The sequence below is a fragment of the Salminus brasiliensis genome, chromosome 7 (genome assembly GCF_030463535.1).
Source record: "Salminus brasiliensis chromosome 7, fSalBra1.hap2, whole genome shotgun sequence".
Classification (NCBI taxonomy): Eukaryota; Metazoa; Chordata; class Actinopteri; order Characiformes; family Bryconidae; genus Salminus; species Salminus brasiliensis.
Genome location: NC_132884.1, coordinates 23,933,609 through 23,960,690, shown reverse-complemented (window position 1 = coordinate 23,960,690; position 27,082 = coordinate 23,933,609). Strand labels below are relative to the sequence as shown.

Below are 27,082 nucleotides of genomic sequence, written 5' to 3'. Positions count from 1 at the left end.
AGTATATGGATATGTATACAAGACTTGAGTGACACAGTGGGTGAAATGTTAGATTTTTTTTATGTAGTTGAATGTGCTTTTGGTCGTCTTCATCTGTGGATTTGTACAATATCCAGGCAGGAATGTCTCAAGATTAAGACCCAGATGTTGTATCAAGTAACTTTTTATCATGAGGTCATGTTCTCTGTTGAGTCTATAAGTCACAGTTTATCACACAGATATTACTTGAATTACCCTCTTGGTGGCTGTAATATGTATATAATAATCTAATACGGCACCAGTTGGAAGCACAGTGAGAGCTAGCCAGGCTAATATACAGTCGACACAAGGCAGGGTTAGTTGTAAGGCAGTGTTGGAACTAGCCCTCCTGAGAGAACCAATGGGGGAAATCTGTATATATTCAGTTATTATTCACAGAGTTAACAAACATACTGTAGATGTCCTAAAAAAGAAATATATTTCAGTGTTATTGTGCTGATATTCTACTTTGTGGTCAAGAATCCATTTAGTAGGGAAAGAGCATTTGGCCCAAATGTCATAGAACTGTATTGAATTAATGGTGCTTGTATCAGTTTACAGTAAACTAAGTCCACTTTTTTATGTAGTGTTAATATTGAGTCCTGTGCAGGAAATGATTGCGAGATAGTCAGGCGAGTGACCACCACGTAGGACTAAAGGGAGGTTTAGAGCACCTTCCCAGCTTGTTGCATTATGTGAGCAAACCCTTTCGCTTGCCGGTACAATCCCAAATTAATGAGGATTAGCCGGACTGGCTTTTGCCTTTGAAGATGGCTGAATTGCTAATAGGTTTATCCCCCTTCATCGCGCCGTTTCAATGGGAATAGAGGCAAGCCTCGGCGCTGTGGCATGAGTGGTATGATGTCTCATGCTTCTAACATGTGTCTCAGCTGGTTTATTCTATTTAAAAAAGTGGAAAATAAGTGCTGTTATGATAAATCATATTGGTGTGCTTTAGATTGTTTGAATATTTCATGGATATTGTTAGTAGTTTTAAAATGCTGCACGTGCTGCATCTACTGTTTAAAAAATACTAATATAAAATATATATATATATTATATTAATGAGGCTGTAAATCAATAGTTCATCAGGTCTGGTCCTGGAGGACCACCGCCATGGGTGGTGTTGTGTTACCCAAATCTAGGTGTGTTGGGATCTGAGGAAACTCCTAAAATGTGCAGAGCGGTGGTACTCCAGGACCAGGATTGGGAACCACTAATTACTGTGTACTAACTACACAAACTGCATAACAACAAGTAGCACATTGCTTGTTTGCATGTCTTTTTCTTATTGACATTTATGTTGACCATTTATTTAGTGCTTAAAATAGTTTAGTTACATTTAATTAAGTAGTTTGCAAACTTTGCAGGACTCAACATTTACTTTTTTTTTTTACTTTTTTCTTCTATCAACAACAAAAGTCTTTCAAACGGTCGGAGCTGAAAGGTTGGTAAATGGCGTTAAGAATTTCACAACCGCTGTATGTAGGTTTTTAAATTTATTTATTTATTTATTTTTTAATGCACATTCTTCTAGCATCCTAGTCTGTTTGTGTCCACAAAGAACCGTGAAGTATAGCTTCCCTCGCTAATGAGCATGTCGGCCACATGGAGGAGGGAAATTAGAGAGCGCAAAAGCAGACAGGTTGCAATGAAAGAGTAGAAATTTACGATAGCTATGGAGTTTTTAGCCTTGATAGGCTAAAAGTGTCAGACTTGAAGTTTCCACCATGTTAAAAATTGCACCTGGAAAAAACGTATTTGGTGTGAATAGGCCTTAACTGTCCTGAGCACATTTAGCACTTAAATGTTTTTCAGATGTAAATAAGCACACACATCCCAATTCATTTACTGTGAAAATAGACACTTTTTTGGTGTGTGGATGTGTGTGTATGTGTGGGGGAGGGAGGGGGGATTAGGGGCGTGGCTCAGAGGAGTTTCTGTGGGTTAATGTGAATACATACACATTATATATTTATATGCATAAAATGTGTATTTGTTCACATCGACCCACAGAGACTAATTTTTCAATGAGGGCATGTTGTTTCTCTTTTGCTTTGTCCCAAAAGTTGCTCCCACTACCTTAATGCTGTGAATTGCTACACATTACATAGATCATGAACAATGTGTTTGGCTAGATTGAATTTAACACGTGACTAGACCGTTTGTTCCGTAGTGAGGGGGTGATTGCATATAAAAGCAGTATCAAATGTTCAATATGTTCAGTGTTAAATGACTAAACATCAGCTTGCTTTTCTGACTGTATTTATTTTTTTGCTAACAGCATTCAGTCAGTAATAATGAATCAGGCATTGAATTAGGGATGCACGACATGGGGGGGGGTATTTTGTTCTGCGATATTATTTTCACCAGATTTCTCCAGAGGTCAATGTTCCAGCATGTCATGATATTAGTAAAGCACTCTGTAACTTAAAATGAGCTGATCCCTGATCCAGTTTCAATCTGTGAGTTTTACTGTTCTTTTTCCATTTTTATTTTTAAATTATGCCTGTATCTGGACATCTCTAGCGGTGTCTGTTATGAGTTACGTGGAGTGTAAGAGATCGGAGGGGGCTTGCAGTTGGAGTTTGGGGTGATAGTGATCTTGCCATAATAAGCCACCCTGCAGAGGGCTTAGTTTGAGTGGGTCTCCCTCACCATGTCTCTATTGAAGGGAATGGTAGAGCCTCAGCAAGCCTGGATCAAGGACAGAATGCGCTTTAGCCATTTCAGACATTCATTCAACCGCGGCTCAGATTAACCCTGGGGTTGATAAGATTAATAACCACACTGGGCACCATATACTGAGCCAAAGCAGCTGCAAGAAGAGCCCTTTGTGAGTCCTCTGTCAGTGGGTTTTCTCTCTCTCTCTCTCTCTCTCTCTCTTTTTATTTTTATTTTTTTTTAAACAGTGCTATGGTTTGTCATCCATTTTGAATGTCAACACCACTAGACTGGGAGGATTTTGTTCTTTCAAGTTTAGCTTGCTTTGCCAGTGAATTTTCTATTCTTCTTGTTTGTGTCGGATATATTTGCACACTGGTATCAACACTCCATGCTTTAAATGTGCCTAACTACGTTACGTTGAGTTATTTAAATATAGCATGCATTAACAGACACTAAACATGATAAACTAAGATTGTGTCCTCTGTCAAAAATGCTCAGAAATCTGATTGTCCATCAGTCTGTTTGTTACTCAATTGGGTACATGTGCCTTAAAAACAATAAATAAGTAAATGAATAAGAATCATTACATAAGCACAATAACTATAAGAATGATTATAATGATTGCATAAGTATATAATAATTAATATAACAATTTCTTAATATTTGAGTATCTCTTTTTGCAGACAATAGTTATTAGTAGAAGATAGACTAGTTTGACTTGCCAGTGACTTGTTTCCAGCTGGCTGAGAAGGTACGTAAGTATTTATTTATTTATTGACTTTACTTTTGAGGATTCAAGTTAAATCAAGTCAACCCTTAGTATGGAAGCTTGGGTACATGTGGTACATGACACTGTTCTTTTAGAGGTTCAAGGGCCTCCTTCACAGTAGTTTCCCAATCTCTGGTTAGGGCTCTCGGGTTTCAAGCTGTGAAATTCCTCCCCAGTGTAGCCAAAGCTGTGAAAGCCATCAGAGCAGCTTTAAAAAAACCCCCTCCAAAAAAACATTCGGACTGGGGAAGCAGAGCTAGTGCCCAGGCCGCTGCTTGTGCTCATGCCCATGTTTCTTTACAAAAGAGGTCTAAAAGTGTGTGCTTTTACTTTTTCACTTTCATTAAGTGTGTGAGTCCCTGTGCATATGGCAAGACTAGGGCTCTCTCATACGTCAGATTGCTTTTTGTAACACGTTGAGCCCAAGCTAAAGTCCTCCTTCAGCGTATACGCATACACTTGTGTGACCTCAGGTCACCCCTTCCGTAACTCTCCAAGTCATTCAAAATCTTTGTGCCTGTCTCCTTTTGAGGAAAATACGCTACTTATGTTTTCACAGTGGCTGGTTGGAACCAAGTATTTGTGACGACAAGTTCCCTCTTGCTTTTTTTTTTTTTTTTTTTTTTTTTTTTTTTTTTGCAAGTGGTGCACATCCATCACGCGTTGTTGTGACATTGTGTGTAATGCTGTATAGGGATTGCCATGGTAATGTTATGGGTCCAGGCGGAATTCCTTGTTTTCGTGCAGCTGCTAAGCATTTTGAGTAATGTTTACCCATTTACAGTAGGTGTGAAGCTGGAGAACTGGCGCACGGTCTTCAGTGGCACATTTAGCCGGAGACCGGCAGAGTGCAAGGGCTTAGAGTAAAACACCTGCTGCCTGCTTTAAGTAAACGTTTACTCTTTTTTAGATCACTATGTAATTCTAACTGGCCCTGTTGGCTCTAGTTTATGGGTGATGTCTGTGCCCATGAGACCATCTCCATATTTTGTAGTGTCATATTGAAGACGAGCGCAGCCCGGGTGCTACTAGGTTTAGCTTATTGCTCGTAATGTAATAGTTTCTTTGGAAAGTACAAGGATTACGTAAACCTAAAGGTCATTTAAGCAGTTTGAAAAGTTGGAGGTGATCTCAGATTTGGCTTACTTTGTAAATTAATAATAGAAGAAACAGGTATACATTTTTGTTACACTTCAGAGCAAGTCTTAAGATTTTAGACTGGTCCACTTTTCTGTCTGTTCACAATTACAGCAGGTTTTACTATAATTAGCAACAATTACTTAAACGAGCATAATTCAAGGAAATTGACTGTTTTCTTTAAATGCTTCCACTTATGAGAAGTGCTTGATTATCCATTTTACTCAAATGATCTTTAATTCAGTGCCTTGGTTAGCACGCATACATGCAATGGTGTGTGTGTGTGTGTGTGTGTGTATATAGGTGGAAGTATTTCAGATGTACTGTTCGTTCATCTTAATATTACATTGTGTAATATGATTATTATAATTCTGTGAATTTGATTTGAATACAGAATGCATAACCATATAAATGTGATTTGATTAAGCTGTTCAGTAAGCCTCATTACTTTGTACATAAGGACAGGTTTTCCTGTCCGTTTTTTCTTCACATTATAAAGATACACTGTGCACATGCTCTGTTTGGAGCCTGATGTGAATTCAGGCTCTGCTCTGCCTACACAGTAACAGATGGTGTGCTATTTGCATTTTGTCCGTACTCAGAGATCAGCTTGGGCTCTTCTTAGTTTGCCGTTTCATTGTAGTTGAGGTGAATGTTGCTGTTTTGCCAGCATATTTCAGCAACCATCTCTCTCTCTCTCTCTCTCTCCCTCACAGAGAATTTTCAACTCCTTTGTGTACACAGAGAAGACTTCAAATGGCGAGACAGAGGTGCAGCAGGTGAGTAAATTCTCTTTGTGTGTGTGTGTGTGTGTGTTTAGTCTGTAGGGGTAAAGGATGCCAATTAAAATTCTGCAGTCGCTGTCTGGTTGGCTTTGAAGCTTACTCTGTGTTCCCCTCTGCTGAAACCGTAATTCCAAGGCTCAAAACTATTGATTACAGAATTTTTCTCTCTAACAAGCACCGTAGGAGTGAATAAAAGTGTTGCGCACTGTTTATTTGTGGTGTAACTAAAAGACTGACTCTGTTCTCCTCAACAGTGTAATGTAATATAATAATGTATACTTAAGCATTAAACTACTTACATCTTGCAGAAATGTGCAATTTATATAATTCCTTAAACGTGTTCTGTCTTTTGGAGGTGTTCTGTGGGGATGTACACTCCAAGTAATTTTAATATTTGTGTATTTGGAGAAGAGAGAAAAAGAAATAATGGCTGAAAAACATACTTTGGCTGAATTATGGTAGAGCTGGAGGCTTACTCTTCGAAGTGACAGCAGTGGTGTTAAAAAAGGCTAAAAAAAGATGCATCTGACATCTGAAAATGGTTTATCGTTCAAAAACAGCCAGGGGAAAGTAGTAGGTTTATGTGTTTGATGAGTGGCGGATGCTGCCTCTGCAGATCTGAGCTAAAACTACAGCTAACTGGTACAAAACTGGATGCTGACAAAGGACCTTCTCTACAGAGCAGGTTTTTAGTTCACATAGCAAATGCTTAACCTACGTAACATATGTAACGGCTGCATGAAGTCATGAGTAATTTTTTGATCCAGGCACCAGTCGACTCCATTCCATACGTACAGGTTGGGTAATTGGCAGGCCAAATTGTGGAGAAAATCTGACTAAATTGAAAATTTTATATATATATATATATATATATATATATTTAGTGGCAGCCTGTAGTGGAATGTACCAAATACTCATACAATACATTTGAGTAATTAAATACCAGCACTTGAAATGGTTGAGTACTCAAATAGCCGTGCACATCCCTAGTAATGAGATGGTTCCTCTTTTCACCTGCCTGGCTTTTTCCTGTAGGCCTATTTACACTTACTATGAGCCCCTCCCTCGTGCCGACAAGAAGCTTCTGTTATTCCTGGAAGGCATTAAAACATTCCAACAGCAGTATCCACCCCATTCTGTAGAGACTCAAATCAGGAGGATCCTAAGTGGCAGCAACCCAGCAACTGCACATGTAATCGCTGTGTGTGTATGTTTGTGTGTATGAGAGCTTTCTGCAACACACTCCCAGTCAGCTATCACAAAAGCCCTGAGCAAGAATAGACAGGTTGTTAGTTTTTGCTCAGGTTTCCTTGCCAAGAGACACCCTTGTGAGTGAATTATTCCTGTATGATACACCACCTCACCTGCAGCTATTTACTGGCTGCTGGTGAGAGATTAAGCCGCATGTTGGCAGCAGGTCTGGTGACACCTCGGCTGCTAATTACTGTACTGGGTTTTGAGACTAGATGCTGATAAACGCTTTTGCCTGCTGAGGAAATCCAGCCCTAATCACGACTAGGATTAAGATATTGCGTGACATTTTATTCAGCTGTGCTTGTTTGACGATGATCAAAAATAGTAACTTATCTGACATCCAGGTCATATCTGTGTAGAAAAAGAAAAACAGCATGAGAAATACACACACACACACACACACACACACACAGACGAACACAGGATTGGGCCTCACGTTGCAGGTCAGATGGAATAGTGTTTGAGAGTGCTCGCCTTGAAGGAATGCAAAGTATGCTTTGCCTAAAACGTGTCAATAGATGACCTGTTTGGTGGCATCTTCTATTTCAAAACACATCACTTTCATCATCAGGATCTTGTGTTCAGGCTGGATTTGTTGAAGGAAACAATCATTTCTGTGCAAGTGGTCCATTTCATTTCAGCACCCAGATTCACAGAACCTGTTTGACTGCGTTCTCTGCTTGTTTGACAAGCATGTCCACATTTTCAGATCCTGTGCAGAGTTGTCAGTGTTGAGGGTGCAACATGTGAATGAATAACTTGACTAAGCCCTTACTCTGATTGCGCATAAATAGCTTAAAATGGTTCCATATGTGTTGTCCAACACTGGAGTGTAGCGTATATAAATGTGGGCAGATCAGTCACACAGCTTCTTTCAAGGACTAGACTTTAACATCCCATTATTTATGTTCTTAAAGGGGGTTCCATATGCCACTAGAGCACAGGTCAGGTTGTGTTTTAGATCAGAAAGTGGACTCACTCACAGTTCCGAAGCTGAGTGCCACTAAAATCATGTCCAAAGCAATCACGTTTATCCGCAGTGACCATAGTGTAATTTCCTGCTAACATACCAGTGTAATCTTAAGCTCAAAGATCATTGTTAAATAACAGAGCGGGCATCACAGAAACACTCTCTCTACTACTTAAGAGTGGTTCCCCTTTCTGGAAACTCAGCCATAGCTGACAACATGGATCAGAATAAATGTAAAGAAAGTATATCTAAATATTACTGAATTGTATTCATGTCTTCATACTGAAGTTTAGTGCTGAATGGATCACATCTAAATACATTACAATTAAGGATCAATATTTAATTATTTAATAATAATAACAATACATTCTGAATAGGCAGTCCGTTGAGCTCCAGTAGTCCAGAGTTCAGTATCTTATCAGATTTCTTCTCTTTTGGTTCAGTATGGTTATACACTCCTGCCTCAGTGATGTGGAGCGTGATTACAAGAAATGTGAAGAGAAAGTTTAAGTAAATATGTCTATTAGATTTTTGAGTGTTGTACCACAAAGCCAATGCATGGGTAGCTAACACCTCGTCAGTGTGGCTGTTCTGACTTGTTGCTTGAGTTTTGATACCGCAAGTGAGAATTATCATACGTAAACACTTTCAAGAATACTCAATATCACCAGTGAGAACCAAGTATAGGCCAACATCAGTGCAATGAACCTTAAAGAGAATACAAACAAGAAACTGCTGTGGATATGGTTTGGCTCGTGCTTTGGATCCCTTAGATCCAACTATTAGAACAGCTTACGGCGCAGAATCGGAATCGGTTTGCTCACCTGCAGCATATTCTGAACTGGTGGCAAGTACTGTTACTACTCTGTAAACAAGAAATGGTTGTGAAAACTCCAGGCAATATGATGCGCTAGGATGTTTTTTTTTTCGGTTGTCTCAGCAACTAAAGTAGTTGTCATTCTTAAGAAGATTTATTGGTTTAGTCAACTTAGATTTGCATGTTCAAACAATATTGATTTGTCCAGACTGTTAAGAACTTATGACAACACTGCAGTACTTCATCATCATAGTCACACTAAATATGGAGCCAATGGGAAAGTTTCAGGAACTGCATGTGGGAGCACTGAGAAACCTCATAGCGTTCGTCCATGTGCATTATTCTTATCCTTAACTGTCAATGGATGCAGGTACAATACAATTGCTTTTTATCATATGGTTCCTATTACTTTAGTCCAGATTTATGTAGTGGTCAACTTGGAACCGAAGCGAGCTCTGCAGTTAAGTGCATTGTTAGTCACTGTGGTAATGCAAGTGTTATGTTTGGTGGAACCTTTATTGCCATCCTACCTTTCCATCTAATTCTCAGATGAGCCTTTTATATGCACTTCATTAGTGGGGTTCTTTGTGAATTCCTCCTTTTATGCTCTGGCACTGTCCTAGTCCTTTATTACATTTTAAACAGATTTGTATTTACTGCGTTTAGATCATCTGTGGAAAATAGTATTCATTCCCATATTACTCTAGACAAAAAAGCCTGTCTGGAGTTCAGGCTTTCCCTACACCATGTGTTTTTCTTGGTGGAGCGGAGAGTCTAGTTTAGCTATAATGGCCATACCGTGTGGCTGATTAGGTGTACATGGTCAATGGGTCATGGACCATTTCTTCATTCCTGGACTGGAGTCTTTTTGGCAAGCACTGTTAAGTGCAGTAAGGAGGAGTTTGTTTACTGCGGTTAAGTGCTGCTTACTCCCCTCCCGTCTCCCTTTTTCTCATTGGGTAAATTAGGTGGTTTAATATTACTTTTACTGCTGGGTGTGTGTTTTTGTGTGTCAGCTGTGTGGTTCTGTGTTGTGCTTGGCATGAAGTTTTTTTTAATTTTCGTGTGTGTGTGTGTGTGTGGGGGGGGGGTGATTTGTATTGTGGTTGAGAGTATTAATGGCGTTTATGTATGGGTTGGGCTCCGACAGTGTTATTGTGGGTAACTGCTTTCCTAAATGAACCGGCGGTGAGAGAAAATCCTGGTGCTCCAGTAATTTATGTGCCCCACCTGGAGGAATCCTGATTGCTGAGCTGGTGCTGCTGGAGTTGTTCCTTTCCCTTAGGGAACTTCTTACTGAATAAATAAACCAGATTTCGTGGAGACGCAGTGATTCTGCCATTATTCCCTTGCATGAGAGTCATGCGGTCCCTGAGCCAAAACGACACGCTGATCTAAAGCAACCTCCACTAGGCTGGACACTCCGTTTCCCTTTATAGCTCCCAGTCATTTGTCTGTTGCCTGTAGCGTAGGAGAAACTGGCAGTGCATGTCTAATACTGATCGATTTCCTGTCTCCAAGGTTGACTCGAGCTCTCTTTGATGTAGAAGAAAGGCCAGGTCTGGGAAAGTGCATTAATCACATACTTTACCTGCAGCACTAATGAAACGAGACTTCTCGAATGAGCAGCTTGTGCTGCTTCCCTTTAGCTTATTGGATTATTTACGCTCTGCTAATGGGTTTTAGCAGTTTCTGAATATTCATAAGTCTTTCAACAAGATGCCATGACATTCAACACTCCTTATGCAAACGCTTTGGATTTGGCCTGTACGTTTATGATTTCAGCCATTTATCATCACTGTTTAGCAAAGACAAACCTATCAATGTGTAGTTTGAGGGTGGTTTTGTAGGCACATTTTTTTTGTCAATAGTAACAGCTAGAAATCTTGTTTCAGAGATGGATGATATGATGCTATGATACGAATATTGCATTTAAAAAATATATTATCGGCCTAAATTAAGGAATAGTGATATAATAGTAATAATAATGATAATAATAAATATTATAATAAATATAATAATAATAAATATGAGTCCCTTAAATTTGATCCATTAAGACATCCTCCCATCCACACGAAAATTTGGTCACTTTTCGATTAGTCGATTAATCTAACAACACATTTTTTGATTTTCCTAATGTGAGTGTGTTAGGAATTAAAATAATTTCTCCAAAAGAATGAAAAGAAATCCTTTAATATTGCAATATTTTCTTTAATCATATTTTCTCAAACAATCTCAATAATCTCAACCACAAGAGATTAAATAATTCAAGTAAAAGAAGTATTTTTTTTTTTTGTGGAATTGATTGACCCTGCGCTGTGGGGAGCTCAGAAGCACGAAGAAAACGAATAGCCATCATAGACATAATGTATTAAAGGGTACCTTAAACGCATGTGATCTATAAATAGTTTTTAAAAAAAGACTACTCTCTGACTGGACTTTTAGAGGCACACATTACACGTAGCCTACACACCTTCTGACTTTTTGTGGACTACATATGTTGGCAGAGCGCGATTTGAGAAGCAGCGACGTGTGTTTTAAAGCTCCTGAGGTATCGAGATAAGCCTTAGGTATCTTCACTAGATGATTAAGAAATGGCTAGCAACGCGACTTTCAGTAGGCGCGGCCATTTTTGCAAAGCATATTATGCAAATCGACGAAATTTCGTAGCCCTAATAGTAATGAGTCTTATTTGTGACTAAACCTCGTTTTTTATTTTTTTGTAATGGTAATCTCCTGGAGCTTATAAGCACATCGCTCCTGTAATGTCAACAAGTTGTATTCTATATCATAATAATAGAATAATACATTTGAATTCTATATTCTTCTTCTTTTTCTTCTTCTTATTAGTGTTGCTATGTTTGGATGTGTGTAGCATTATTTGAAAACACTGTTCTCTTGTATACTGCTTTCAGCTTGCAAAGAAGATCCGGGAGAAGTTCAACCGTTACCTGGATGTGGTGAACAGGAACAAGCAGGTCGTGGAGGCTTCCTACACAGCCCACCTAACCTCTCCACTCACAGACATTCAAGACTGCTGCTCAATTCCCCCTTCCATGATGGAGTGAGTAGAGCTTTTTTTCCTCTCAGGAACACATTAGTGGTCACATGCTGCCTCATGATTTCTGGAGGCTTTTTGCATACTTATAGGACATACTTTATTTATTTATTTTTTACGCTGAATAGAGAAAATTTAAAGGGGCCATAGCCGTTCTTTGACACCCTCACACCCACCCACTTTTTTTGCCCAATCTCCAGGTATGCTTGAATGGGTTTACTTCCTTTCTAGGAATGGCTATCAGCATGTGTGTAAAATCATTCATTGAGTGGGTTTAGCGGTGCAGGGCTTAAGGCCTAATTGGCCGTACAGATTTAGAGCTTTAAGGCTAACTAGAATTTCTGTAGTGTACTTGAAGAGGGAATCGTTTTTTAAATGTCAGGAGTATCCCATCTACGATCTTGGTGGAAAAATGGAGCTCAAAGGCCGACGCGCTTCTCAAATCAAGTTGAGCTGCTCTGCTCTTTCAAGCCTTAATCTCAATGGGAGCAGCTTGCAGAGTTCTAACAGCAATTTTTGGGCTGTGCTATCTCTTGCATCTTTCAACCACTCTCTGTCTTTCACTCTTGGCTCTTCGCTTCTCTGTCTTGTTCTCTCCCCCTCTCTCACTCAAACCCCCCCCCCCCCCCCCCAATCTCTCTCTCTCTCTCTCTCTCACCCACTCTGCCCACCTTATCTTCTCCCTTTGTTCTGCACATCCTCTTTCCCTCCTGTACACGCTCCCTTCCTCATTTCTTTCATCTTCTTATCAAACATCATATTCCTCGATGAACCTCTCTCTGTCCTTTACTTTCATCTGTCATGACATTTAGAAGACCTTTTTGCCAGTAAAGAGTTTCAGTGAATTGCCAATTTATTTGGGTACTATACAATATAGGCATCAAATGCTATGTTTGAATATTGTTAAGACATTATTTATGAAGCCATAAATTATGCCTAAAGTATTGTCTTTCTAACTGGCTGTGCAACAAGTGCAGGCTCCTCAAAAACACATGATAGTGATGCAGGTTTGTTGCAAAAGTAGCTACTACTGCTACCCACATTTTAACACTGGGAGCTGTTTCAACTACATGGGAATTGGGAATCTGATATTTTCAGATTTACCGATGCTGATACATAAACTTGTATAAAATATAGAAATTAGGACTTGTATAAAATATAGAAATGTAAGTCTTTCCAAACTAACATTAGTGAAAATCTATTATTAGAGGGTTGCAAATACATTTAAAAGCAATTATTTATTGATACTGAACTGATTCTAATATCATACAGTCCTAATTTTGAACAGTGTGAATCGAAAAGCAGGATACAGGACACGAGAGACCATTGAATGATTGGATCCTATTATCACTGTATCATAATTCAGCTTGCCTGGGAGGTTTGTTAGGTCTGTTAGAGCAGGGTAATCAGCCAACTGTGTTGGACTTTGGCCCCTTTTGCACACCCCTGGTCTATGCTATGATCCGTTGATGATCGTCTGGTATATGTTTATATAGCAGTCTCCTGCTATATGTGGATACATGGACACACAGTTAGCATCATCCTGCTCTTTTCCTACCATTATACGCATTCAAAAAACTGTTTTTTGTATTCTGGGTCTATGTTGGAGAACAACAAAAAAGTGAGGTTAAAGGGTAGGTGTGTGAGGGAGTTAGAGAGAAGATTGCCTCACTTGTTAGACTGAGCTGTCTGATGGCACATTGGCACTAAAGCTCCAAAGGGCTGTCATAAGCAATCACTATGTGATTCAAAAAGTTTTAAAAAAGTCTCCCCAAGGACAGAGTAACAGGAATATCACTGAGTTTGTCACTGGGAGTAGTTTTGTGCTATATATTATTATGCATGCTTTTAAAGTTTTTCTGGGAATGGTAAATTATTTTAGACAGTGAAACAGGATGCTAGTTGTAGTTTGTTTGTTTGTTTTTGTTTCCCCCACAAATATAAATTGGAAGCCAAGGGTGGGCATGTGTTACTCTGATGAGCTACGCAGACTGGGTTTTACACAGTTGCGTTCAGAAATGTCAACGCATTTCATAATGCGATGCAAGCGCGATGTTGCTGTAGGGGACGCTACAGCAACAGCCATGTTTTTTTTATACCGATGGCTTGCTTTTTTCCCAGTGAACTGTCATGGTGGAGCAGTTTTGATTTGTCCTCAATCGCCCGTCCTGAGTACTGAGTTTTTTTTAAACCGCAACAGTAATGAAAGAACGCACACTGAGTTTGTACAGCAGGACTGTGCCTTTGCAGGCCGTTGGCCAGGCATTGGCATTTGAGTTGTGTGAGTATGTTTCTGGCCTAAGTGTGCCTAAAGTAACCCACTCTTACCCAAGATGGAATCACTGTAATGCACATAATTAAATGTCTTATTGCTTTTCTGAAACCGCAACAGTAAAATATGATCAAACTTTAAAACGTTCAAGTCATTAATAATACAAACTTCAGAAAACAGTGTTGTTTTGTAATGCCAATGCCAATTTTTTGTTATAATGAAAATGTCATCACATAGCAGTGTGTAATAGTGTGTAAAAACCTTTGCATTTAAAGTAGTGCTATAAACTTTGTGTGTGTGATGTATGTTTTGTCTGGTTTCTTTTTCACCACAGTTATTAAAGTGACAGGATTTTAGGTTCAACAGCGACTGTCACTAGGCTACTGCTCGTGACGGGGTTTGACAGTTGCTGACCACCAAAAGTCTCTGTAGCCCAGAAAATGTAATCCAGCTTTTTTGAGTGTTTTGACATTGTATTGAAGTGGTGGGAAGTATTTGTAAGTTTTACATTTTCAGGCGGGGTTTTTTTTTCCCCTTAGCAAGTGAATGCATGGGAACTGTCTTGGCCTTGGATTGATCAAAAAATCTCAACACGTCCTGTTGAGCAGAGGGATTAACAATTGATACGGGACATGCTTTTATGAATTCAGTTCAGTATTATGCCAGGAAAAAACAAAGCTGAAAGCTTCTTCTGTCTGTCAGTGCTGAAAATGAAATATGTAAGCTATAAATAATTGTTAGGTCCCACAAAAAGAATAGTGTTCAGTTTAGCATTCTGAATAATATAATGTGACTAGTTTTGTATGCACAGATATTTATTAATGCTTACTCATATACATCAAACAGCAAAGCGGTCAGTGTAATTCAAGAGACTGTATGAACTATTATGCCAGGTGATACCATATCTACAAATGGTATGAACATGAAATCTGGACTTTTGAGCTTTTTTTTTTTGTTTGCCTCCATGGAGACAATACTCTATATAATATATTTCCCAATATTTCTATAATAATACATTGGTCATGCACTTCCTTCTGGATGAGGGGGTGTTAATGAGAACTGGTCATACAGTCAGCATATCAACCCTGCGAAATGTCAATTATTATGAATATACATGAATTAAGCACAAAGTCTTAGAGCTTTTTACAAAAATAGAGCTGTTTACAAAATATCCAGTGATTTTAAATGTTTTTCATTCCTACGATTTCAACAGCTTTATGCAGATGACCAACATTTCACATGATGGCTCTGACTCTCTCATCTGACCTTCTTACAGTTGTCGTTTGTGCCCTCACCCACAGACGACTGATCAAGTGTTTCACACTGTATCAAAGGCATGTCTCCGTCACTCGCGCAGCCAGCGTATGTTTTCCAGTAGAATCTGACCTCTGCTGCCTAAGAATGCTTTAATCAATACTCGTCCCTCTGCCGCCTGCTTCACTTAACCAGCGATGCAGACTTCTCAAAATAACCTCCCCACCTCTCCCTCTCGGGGAGCATGTGATCTTTCTGCTTAAAGGGATTTAGGCATGAGCCAACTATTTAGCCTCATACAGCTTTTTCTTACTCATCTTCAGCTAGGAATCTTCCCTATTTCCCTCCTATTTGATTCCCAAATAGTACTGTTGTCAACATAAGCTTTCAAAAGGACTGCAAAAGCCATGGTGAATGATTCTCACTTTGGATGAGAAACCGTAGCTGGTTATCTTCTAGTTATATTTAGCGCCGGTATCACAGGGTACCATCCCTGTTTGTCGGTCATTTCACTAACTGCAAACGATTTCATACCCCCCAGACCTATTAATATATTGCAATTGTACTGCTATCTGCAGATTATTGCCTTAAATATGGAAATATCTGTAGTGCAATGATCAGACATATTCAGATTTTACCAGTATTTCAGACATTAAGCCTGATTGTAACCAGGTAGAATCATCTCAGTTTCTATATTTTTATAAATGTTAAGGATTTAGTATTTCATCAGCCCACAAGTCCCATGTTGGTGCATCCCTGAGCCTCACAACTAAATAATAGCTTTTTATAACCATTGTTCAGTAGTATAGCAGAATTTAGCCTCTGCATCCATAGCAGAGAGTGCACAAATAAGTTACTAGGGGCAGTGAGGACACACTCTACGCCTAGGGAACAGTTGGGGTTTACGTGCCTTGCTCAAAGGCACCTTAGCTGTGAATGTTGAAAGGAAGAGAAAGTGCCGTTCCGTCACTTCCAATTCATGGGTTTAAACCAGCTACCAGCTTCTCTCACCTTTAGGCCACGGCTGCCCCTACTTTAACTTGTCAGGATTCGCTTTACAGCTGGTGTTTGTCAGTGCTAGCTTTGCAACAGTTCCAGTGCTGGCATTACCTACCATTACTACATTACTACCCAAATTAGTTGCATTACAGTTTCAGTTGAACACTGTGAAACCAAACAGCCACCATTCATACTAGCTACAAAACTTTCTTGGTCCTTCCCCCAAACCTCATCTACTCCTCTTGTGTTCATTCATCAGTTAATCCAGTCTGTCTATTTCTTGAGCCTGCTGGAGCCTGTTGGCCTGTACTGGCTCAGAGCAAGTTAATGAGTTAGCCTGGACGTATATGTAGTATGCTCGAGTCACATGCTTTTCATTCTTGATATGTTTGGTGGGATCTCCAGAGCCTGCCTTAAGACCCCCTTAACCTATTCTCTAATAAAGCAGCATTCTGCTGGAAGAAGAATGAGAGCAGAAATGGACACACAGTCAGAAAGAGGGGCCAACACTGCGGAACTGCATGGATCTTATCTCCCAAAGTCTAAGAGAGCAGCAAGCCCCTTTATCACTTTACCAAATCAAGTGCTGCTAAATGTGAAAGCGAGACTGAAGTGAGCTCTGCATGGCTAGGTGCATGCCTAATTCAGCTGTGGCAGTGGGACTGAATATAACCCCTAAATTCAGTGCTTAAGAGATGTGTGCCAGTACGTTTGTCCACGTAGTGCATTATAAGTAGATTATAAGTAGTTGTGAATCCTGTATCATATATTGAATCCAATTGAGGGCTTAGTGTATCGGTGCATCCCTAACACAGAGCTGAAGGACAGTAAATAGTTACTGTTTTGGTATTTTACTGAACTGTTTAAACAGTAGTGTAGCGTTGTTGCTCTACATGTCTAGGGAATTTAATGGTGTTGAGCAGCCACCTCCTCCCCTTCCCCGTTCCAACTACTGTTAGGTCATTATTTTGTAATGATTCTGGTCTTGAATATCTTGAATACTAAATAATACCACAGGGCTTGTTTTTTTATTTGTTTTTTTTGTTCCATCCTTCTTTACTGGATGTTTTCTGAGACTCTTATTTGCATTTGTTTGAATTCAAAGCGATGATGGTGGAGGAAGATGGAACCCTCTTTTTCTCTGGCTTTCTGTCTGTCTTTCTGTCTCTGCCTGTCTCTCGCTCTCTCTCGCTCTGTATTTTGCTCTCTTTCTACCCTTCACTCTTTTTTTTTTTCTGTTTCTGATGTTAAATTCGAAGAGCTTGCAAATGTATTTTTTATCTGCTGCATTTGCCTAGCCCCCACATGTAAAGTGTGCTGAAGGAGAATTCTAATGACTAGAGCCTGGTGGGAATTAAATGTCTGAAGTTCAAAGCACTCTGCACATCACAGCAGCCATCAATCAAGAGGAGGCAGCCGGGCTCCTGCTTCGCTAGCGGAGGAGGGGAAACGAGGGGGGGTGGGTATAGTGGGAGGATGCTGGAGGAAGAGAGTGGTAGAGTAAGTGAGAAGAGAGCAAAATAGATTGGTCCTAAGGATTAGAAAGGTTTGAGGGAGAGCTGCAGTCATTTCAGGTGGCAGAGGGGGATTTGGGAGTGCGGTACGGGTATTGACGAGAGAGGTGAAGCGAAAAAGAAAGGTTTAAGTGAGGGAAGAAGGGAGGAGACGGGGAGCCCATCTTTACAAAACTGTTTTGTGTGCAGATTGTGAGGGGTTGAATGCAATTGTGCAGCTTGTGTGAGTGTGGGGAACTCTCCTGAGACAGGCTCTACATCAGTGCTTCATCAGAGCAAGCTGGGACTAGACACAGCAGCACAGTGGGGGACTGCTGTGGAACAACGATTGCAGTCTTTCATTCACTCGCACATTCACTGCATATACACACAAACTGTGGTGTGAATAAACATTTTTGAACACGGCTGTCAGATCTTAAGTCTGGATCGCTGTTCATATTTGTTACACTATTCATTTGTGTGTCTGGAAGTTGGTGCCTGATTTATTCGATTTCAATTCATTCTTTTGATTAGCTGGAAATACATTTATAAAGCGACTTCATCAGTAACCAATAATGGATGAGCAAGAACATGCTGAGCTCTAGTTATAAGTGTGACTTGAGTAATGAATAACATTGAATAAGACTTGCTTCTGCAAGTGTTTTGAATGGAAAATTTTTGTTAAGAAACGAAAATATATTCCACAGCTAGGCCTAATCTCTGTCTGGGAAAGCAGCTCTATGAGTTAGTTCGTAATATAACTTCATTATCGTATTGTGTTCTTCAATTCAAGCCTCTCAATTCAGTATGCATAGACATCTAACAATATCTTCATCTGGAGGACTGGAGGAACGATCATTTAATACTCACTATGCTGCCTGAGGTATTATAAAACTGAAACGAGCAAAGCAACAATAAGGGTAGACCATCCCTGATCTTATTCTACTCTCCTTGAACACTTTTCAGACTTGCTTCCAAGACCCAAGAACTCAACCTGATGTCTGTTGTTAACTGCCTTTTCTTATGAAATGATGGAGAACAAGCAAGCTCCTGATGTGCCTAAACTTTACTATGGTGCTCCTTACCTTTTACTCTGTAAAGTTCTACACACCAAAAATAATATCTTTCTTAAAATGTTGAGTAAAAGTTTTATCTTTACATTTGATGCCTTTTGGAGGTCAGTTCATCTGCTGCTCAATTCTGTATTCACTGTAACAAACATTTTGACCAGGAGTGCTCAAACTTTCGCATGCCACTGTGTGTGTAATAATGTGTGTGTAATTTTTTTTTCCTTTCCATTTTCCAGGTTTGATGGAAATTTTAACACTAATGTGTCAAAAACCATCAGCTGTGATCGACTGTCCCCCACTGTGAACAGTCGAGCTTTCAACCCAGGACGGGACCTTAATTCAGGTGAGCACAAAGACGCACACGCAAACGCCCCAAAACCAGCGAGCTCATTTTCACTTGGCTAGCAGCTGCCATGGCAACTGTTTCAAAGACAGTATTGCTTATCAGACGTCAAATCTTAATAAGACTTTTTTTTCTCTCTTTTAGACAGAGAAATGAACATGGCTGTTGAATATGTAATGAGAAGAGCTTCACATTCTCTTTCCTTTTTCCCTTTTCTCTCTGTCCTATATTCTGATTATATTCGCTTAATGGTCCCTCTTTTGTGTACCTCACAAAAGTCAGGGAGTCATCTGCCCTGATCTCCATGATCTGTGCTCTGGTCTCTATGCCGGAAATGTGTGTTTTTGTCATTTGATGTTATAGAGCTGTGTACGGCTTGATCCCCCATATTCTGCTTCGCTCAGTCAGTCAGAGCGGCTGCATACAGTACAGTCATGCACAAGCAAACCAAGGCTTCGGATTCTCTTTAGTTAATAATTAATCAAACCAAAATAAGCAGAGATGTTCTGCTAATCCTTTGAGTATGCCATATGAAAGTCAGTGATCCCTTGAATGTTTATTTCATTAGGTTTAGAGTCTGTTCTTCATGGAAATGCCAGAAGAAATTGAAAAAATGTCCAAGCATATTGTGTGGGCTGAGGATGTGAATATTACTGCCGGCTTACGAAAATATGCGACGCATTTTCGAGCACAGCAGTGCTCCAGAAACAGTGTGATTCTCCACCAACACTACATATTATGTATATGCCTACAATACAATACTCTTAACACTGAACCTGTTAACCTGTTTTTTTAACATTTAGTAGAAATTTGAAAGTCTGACTTCACATATTAAAACCTTCACATAGCTGGTTGCTTGAAACTTACACAAAACGACATTTCTATTCTGCTACATAATGTAAAACGCCTTTTATACTTATGGCTGGTTTATTCATTTGAGCACCCTGGGGGCAAATTGTGTAGTGTAACCCTGCTGCTGCTGTTTAGCTCCACCTCTCCTTTTTTTCTCTAAATCTTTTAACCCTACTAGAAATGTTATAAATGAGGAGACTTGCCACTGGTTGAAATATGAAGGACAGTTGAAATGTGAATGACAGTCTGTTTACGGATAAAGCCTCACCCTTCAACAAAAAGAATCAATCAGCTTGCTGGTAATGCGGCAATCAGAGGAGAGCCAGTGCACTTGTGGGAAAAGCCCTGCTCGATGTGGAGATCTGCACAAGCACAATAGCCCGAATATTGAGCCAAACGCTACAGACTGAAACAGTGATTTGACCTTCAGTTTTCATTGGGAACCTGGTCTTGTGTGCCTGGAAATAACGGCCCGAGTGAACATTCTTGCCTATACAGACTTTTGCCCTTCTCTATTGACGTAAATATAATGCAAATATGCAAATGTAGTAATAATAACACATCTCAGATTATTTATATATCCAGAATGTTATGTTGAATAAAAAAAACAAAACAGTTTCTTGTCTAGTAGTGTAATAAGCCATTGCATTAAAATAATGCATTTTGAGTATTTGTCATATAAACGAGAAATATGTATCTTTTGATTGGGGTCAAAAATGCACAGATTCAATTTTACAAGCCTGTTACAAACCCTGTTATTTTGCCTCAGAAGTTTTTTATGGAGGACTCATGTTGACTGATTTGACATCACTAAGCCCATACCTTCTTATTTCCGGTTTACCGGATAGTGTTGCTCCCTCTCTGGGTCCTCTTGTGTCCTGTTGGCACAGTAAATAGTAAGCTAGCTGAAGAAATCCTTGTATGTTAAGAGTTTGCCTAGCATCCCCTTGCTCGTTAATTTTGGAGGCGTGAGTCAAGACTGTAATATAACTGTTTTAGAGTTTTAGAATTGACTTGCCTTTGCTTCCAGGATGAGACAACAGTTTTTGAGATTCACAACATATAAATTCCTTGTTGTCTTATTATTTAACCATGCTAAGATACAGTTTTCCATTCTGGGGAACTTTCTAAATGTGACAGTCAGGTTGCATGGAAATCGTTTCCTCTTTTAACAACCTGTGGATAACCGTGTGAAAGTGTCACTACACGGCTCCTGCCGTTATCTTCGCTCATCTGTTGTGACCTTTTTGGGTCTAACCTCATTTCTCTCCTATTTAGCCTCGCACGCATTCCTACTCACTCCAGCAGAGATTAGCCCAATTCATCTTCATCCAGCAGCTTGTTTTTCTAAAGCAGTCATCAAGAGTTCATGTTACCACTCTCTCGCTATTTGTCATCCAGCCTTGACCCTTACACCATAGAGACAGTCATCAGCCACATTTGTCTCCAGTTAGTCTAAACAAGGCCCAGGAGAGAGCGAGAGCGAGAGAGGGAGAAAGAGGGGGAAGGAAGAAGGGGGAGCGGGAGAGAAAGAGGCAGACACGCAAACCGCAGAGAGACAGCCTTCTACTACATGATGAATGGGTGAAGGTGTGTGCGGTGCACTCTCGTGTGTTGGCTGTAATCAGTCGCTCTCTCCCAAGAATCTGCTTCTCTCCCTCTCGTCTCCCTCACTTCTTATTCCCTTGCCGCCACCCCCCTTTAATCCCCCTCTGCCTCTCTTCGCCCCTCTCTGTGTTTATTTCACAGAGTGCTTTAGCGTGCTCTTGGCTGTCATGTATGTGAGTGTCACATTTCAGCCAAGCACAGGCACAGCACTCACTTAGGCCGAGTGTGACTGAGTAGAGGGGGTAAGAGGGAGTTCGAGGGGAGGGGGGGGAGTTCAGTATGTGGAAAGGTTGAGTGGAAATCAATCAGTTTGGAAGGTGAGGAAGAGGTGTAGGGGGTGTTGGAGGGTTTTGTAGTATTTAAGTTGAGTGTGTGATGTGGAAAACTCAACCTGAAGTCAAGAAAAAAAAATACAAATGCTGAAAGCATTTCGAACTGTAGCGCTTAATTTTCTTGCTGGTATTTTTGTTTACCATACAAACTAAACTAGAGTGGAAAAGAAGACCTTGCTCAAGAGTAAGGACATTTTAGATCATAATGTTATAAGAGGAGACAAGTGCTCCACTTCACTGGAGTTTGTTGATGGTCCACTTTGTTTGAGCTTGTTCAAAATAGAAAGTATACACACATATATATATAACCAGAGGCAAGAAATGGGGGGAAAAAAAGGAGAGACGTTTGTGGAGGGATCGAGGAAAAGGAGGGCTCTGACCTCATGACTGAAGTTTTCGGCTGCTCTTAACTCTGGTGGAGGATTAAGTGTTGTGGGGCAGCAAATGTATACGATTCTTCAAACTGTCAACATGCTGCGAAGTTCCTGTTTATACAATCCGTCCAGATTTATGGTGGTGGCGGCTAGCGTGTGTAAGGCAGGGCAGATTGGGGCTTCACTCTCTCTCTCGCTCTCTTTCTATTGCTCACACTCTCTCCTGTTATGGGTTTAATTTAAGAGCATCTAGGCCATCAGACAAAGTTGCTCTGTCAGTTCCTGTGCTCTTTGCTGAGGGCCAAGACAAGTGGCATCATGTTAGCAGTTAAACAGTTTCCCCTGGTGTGTGTGGTGTTTTTTCCCTCTTGTTTTCAATTGAAATATGCTCCTCCTTTAATATGTGTGCGTGTTTAATATTATGTCCAGAGCTGAACCTTTTTCAGTGCTGTTTCACTCTCAGTCATTCAGCTAAGCATTAAAGTATGGTCTGATTCAGAAGTTCCAAGGGGGGGGGGGTGCAGCCCATATTCCTTGTTAAAAGCACAGGCTGTTTCCTTTACAATTTAATAGTGTGACACATGGCATGGTGTGTGAGCATGCCACAGTAAGTGTCTGCTATAAATATATCTTATGTCACGCAGAAACCTTCTTTCTATAGAAAAACTACTTCATAAGAAAAGGAGAAACACTTTTTAAATTTCAGCAAAAAAGATTTTATCACAATCCATCTTTTCTCATCGTGAAGTTATATCATGGCATTTTTCCACAGTGTAAAGAACAATTGCTCATTTGAAATAGTAAAAAAACGTCAAATTTGTGCATTTTTACTCGAATCTTCCAATATGTGGAAGCTCATTCCTGCTAGATTTTGGCCACAGTCCCAGACAGTCTAAGGCTACATTCACACAGAAGGTAAAAACAACCTAAATCTGATCTTTATTTATTTATTTTGACATTTAAGGTACGATTTGGGCCACTTTCAGATGTGCTATTAAAAGCTGATTCATATCCGATACACACGACCAATGCGACTCAGTCTGCTGTGTGAACGTAGCCTAATCTGACATCCACAATTTGACGGCCTGTTCGCAGTTTAATTTCTGCTGAAATACTATGGTGCTCATGGTCTTCAGGGCTATTTAATATTTTGTGGATGACTTCAACACAGGATATTTAATTCCCAGTAAACTAAAAGCCACAAATTGTAACCACAGAGCTTTTATTTGTGGGAGGCTACACACATCTGTGGCTCGATGACTGTCCACAGGCTTCGCCATCTCTATAGCTAGCAGGAATGCAATTTACTTGTTGTTCATGTGATTTTATGTTATTTATGAAGTGTTGATCATGTTATTGCTGTTTTAATTTGCCAGATTTTATTATTATTATTATATCTGTATGCATGTGTCCTTCCTCTAACACTGCATTGGTGACCTGCCTGCTTCCACTTCTGGCTGCAAGTTGGCTCTGCACCACACTTTAAGTTACAGATGATACAATGATCACAATAATTTGTTGTTTCTATAATTTAATGTTGGTTTAACATTGGTTTTAAGAGTGGGTGTGTATGGTCCATATTCCTTCTTAAAGTAACAGTAAAAAATGTTCTAGAAACTCCATCATTTTATTAAACATTTTACACTCTGCAATGAAACGTGTAGTTGGTACTTTTAACCACCCTTAATCCACACTGTTTGCAAAGAAATAAAGGTATTAGTAACCTGGTTCCAGACCACCAACTTGTGAATGCGGTCCTTAAATGAGAAGAGAAGTTTCTCTACTTCTGGAGGTTAAATTAACAGATGTCGCAACAGGTGACATGAGTGCTTCAATTGGACTGTTCCTGCGTTCTTGTCTGTTCCAGATCTTGTCTGTTTTAATCTGGGTTCAGGCCCTCACAAACCTGAGGCCTCTCCAATCAAATGCACTCAGGCTACCCAGTCACTATACGTTACCAAAGCGGCATTACTGTGTGTGCCAAGAGCAGAGTGCTGCAGCTTTGCAGAACTGTCACTGTGGCCCGCTTGATAACTTACTATCATGTGAAGTGTTCATGCTGAGATGTAGGCTGAACGGCGTGTGCAGGAAAGGAAAAGCATGCTGTAATGGGGTATTGTGCATTTTGTAGTTGTTTTGTTTAGGGGATGTTTTAGATTAAAACTGCATGTAAAGGCCACAGCTGATAACCCTTCTGTCTCTTGCTCGGTCCTTCTCTCTGTGTTGCTAGTGCTGGCAGACAATCTGAAGTCCAACCCTGGCATCAAGTGGCAGTACTTCAGCTCAGAGGAGGGCATCTTCACTGTGTTTCCTGCTCACAAGTTCCACTGCAAGGGAACATACGAGCACAGGAGCAGGTGCAGTAATGAGCACACACACATACATACACACAAACCCAAAGAATTTGAGAGTCTCAGGACTGGAATAAAGTCCGTGAGACTTTGTGTGGTGTGCTGGATCACTCTTGCAGAGCCTTTTTTTGGCATAATATTCAAAGAACGCAGTCTTTATTTTCCTTTCATTTAGGCCACTTAACTGTACAAAACCTCAGCCAAGTGCTCTCCATATGCTCCTCACTTTTATGGGAGGTTTTCCAAAGAAACTGCATAGTCTGTCAGCTGCATTTCAAAGCTTACGGCTAAAGGTCAATGTGAAAATCAAAACCAGCACCAAGGTATTGTTCCATTCTCTTTAAAAAAAAAAAAACAACACAAAGACCATGTCTAAACAGAGGAAAATGGAAAAAAAGACATATCACTGACATCTGCTTTGGCTTTCAGCTCACATGCTTTTGCCCTCTTGTGTGGCATGGCACAAGTTTGATTTTTATAACATTTATTTAGTGTAGTAACAATAGACCCTATCCTTTTGACTGGCATTCAGGGTTTTCCTTACAAAAGCACTGGAATCTGTCTCCTTGCATCATGGGTGAATGAATTTTTACAGCTACGAGAAAAGCTCTCATTTTTGAGGTCCACTCTATCTGTCTTTCTCTTGCTTGTGAACTGCCTCTATGTATATATTTACATACACAAACCCCTATTTGCACCTCTCTTCTGCAGCCTGTATGCAGGTTGTGGAGTAATGACCTCTTCTTAAACGAACAACAGCAAGGGATTTACTTTTCCACATTTAGAATTGTTCTGTCGCTAAGAAAACAACTGATATGTGAAGAACCCCCAATGGCGACATGCCAGAGAATTGGATCCGTTATGCAAACACCATAGAGAGGACAGCTGGAGGTGAAGATGGGAGAACATGAATCCTACAGTCCAGTCAAGGCCCACCAACAGAGTTGGACTGAAACTGGATGGGAGATTTGGTTTCTGTGCAGTCCCGTTGTAAAGAAAAAAAAACAGACAAACGTCTTTTTTTCATTTTTGTCTTCCTTTCTAATCTAACGGTTACTGAGACGACCCTCAGTACCGCTGTAGTGATGCAGTTTGAGAAAGTCTGAGTTCTTTATATAAAGGTGTTTAATCTGTCTGTGTTTTGGCAGGCCTGTCTACGTGTCTGCGGTGAGGCCACAGTCAAAGCATGTTGTGGTGCTCGTAGACCATGGTGCATCAGTCAGCGAGACGCAGCTCCAGATCGCTCGTGATGCCGCCCTCGTCATCCTCAATTCCATCGATGAGCACGACAAAGTGAGTAAAAAACTTATTTTTTTAACGTAATCTTAATGCAAGGCCATGATAAACTTATCGCCCTGTGGTATGTGCTACCAACACGTTAGAAGCAGATCCTTTAAGTTCTGTAATTTCAGAGGAAGCACATACCAGTTCAGGTGACCTTCACTTGCTATGGGGTGCAGATCCTATGCTTGTGTGTCCATTGTAGGTGTTGACAGTGGACAGGGGTTAGCATGTGCATTCTGCCTGGTCTACAACTGTGCACCCTCATACACAGCAGGGTGTGAGGCACTGAGAGATGCTCTGACACAGTCATGTGGTCATAATAATTTGGCACTTTTCGGGGGTCGCTTATGTCTTCCAGTTCTCCCACATCTAACGTGGACTATGAAAACTGTTCAGTGACTATCCAGTATAGTACATATCCCAGACATTTGCTATTACTACAATGTAATTTACATTTATGGCTTACACTTTCATCCCGATTGACATATATTTGCATCATGTTACACTGCTTGGGAGACAAACCCTAGTCTACCACACGGAAGGTGGTGGTGTTGCCCACTTCGCTACCCCAACAAACCCTATCTGCTGTTCTCCCTTACACAGATCTCAGTGTTAACGGTAGCTGACACAGTTCGTTCCTGTTCCCTGGATCAATGCTACAAGAGCTTTCTGTCCCCCGCCACCAGTGAGACCAAGAGGAAGATGAGCACCTTCATCAACAACATTAAAGCCTCTGACAGCCCCACCCAGCATGCCCAGGGCTTCCAGAAGGCCTTCCAGCTTCTGAGGAACACCAGTAGCGTCGGCAAACAGCACAGTAGTAAGACGCCTGACAGATGGAGATCTTAGATCTGTTGTACTGAACCTCTGGGGCCTGTAGTGATGTGTCCTCTTTCTCTCCCTGCTTTCAGACACCGATATGGTGATAATCTACCTGTCGTCGGGCATCACCTCGCGAGACTCATCAGAGCATGAGAAGAGAGCCACTCTGAGCGTGATAAAGGAAGAGAACCGCCACCTCAACAACTCCGTCATGATCCTCACCTATGCTCTTATCAACGGTAACACCTATTCCCATAGTTTACTGTCCATCATTGCATCTCTATTACTACACAGTCACTTATTTTACTTGTTTTATAGGTTTTTAAGCTCTGTGTGTGCATGTGCATTCTATAAAGATGTTTTACTGTTTCTCCCCTTGCCCCTGCATTTGCGTACTCTGTTGTCCCTCTCCTCACCTGGCTCTTTCCCTGCATGCATGAGCCCATTATTAACATACATTAGTTCAGGACCAGGAACATTAAAATGCAGGACATCTAAAGGAAGAAAGAGAAAAGCAACAGAACACATCAAAGGGCACTCAGTGACATGAAAG

At 40.4% G+C, this 27,082-nt stretch overlaps 1 protein-coding gene across 1 annotated transcript in view; it reads left to right on the top strand.

Moving 5' to 3' along the window:
• Nucleotides 1-27,082, top strand: part of cachd1 (cache domain containing 1) — a 71,077-nt gene that overhangs the window by 22,091 nt on the left and 21,904 nt on the right. The window contains exons 2-8 of the mRNA XM_072684257.1: nucleotides 5,308-5,370; nucleotides 11,333-11,481; nucleotides 18,800-18,906; nucleotides 24,303-24,429; nucleotides 25,572-25,716; nucleotides 26,311-26,527; nucleotides 26,619-26,768. Of these exons, the coding sequence (XP_072540358.1) occupies nucleotides 5,308-5,370; nucleotides 11,333-11,481; nucleotides 18,800-18,906; nucleotides 24,303-24,429; nucleotides 25,572-25,716; nucleotides 26,311-26,527; nucleotides 26,619-26,768 (958 nt within the window). The remainder of the gene's footprint in view (nucleotides 1-5,307; nucleotides 5,371-11,332; nucleotides 11,482-18,799; nucleotides 18,907-24,302; nucleotides 24,430-25,571; nucleotides 25,717-26,310; nucleotides 26,528-26,618; nucleotides 26,769-27,082) is intronic.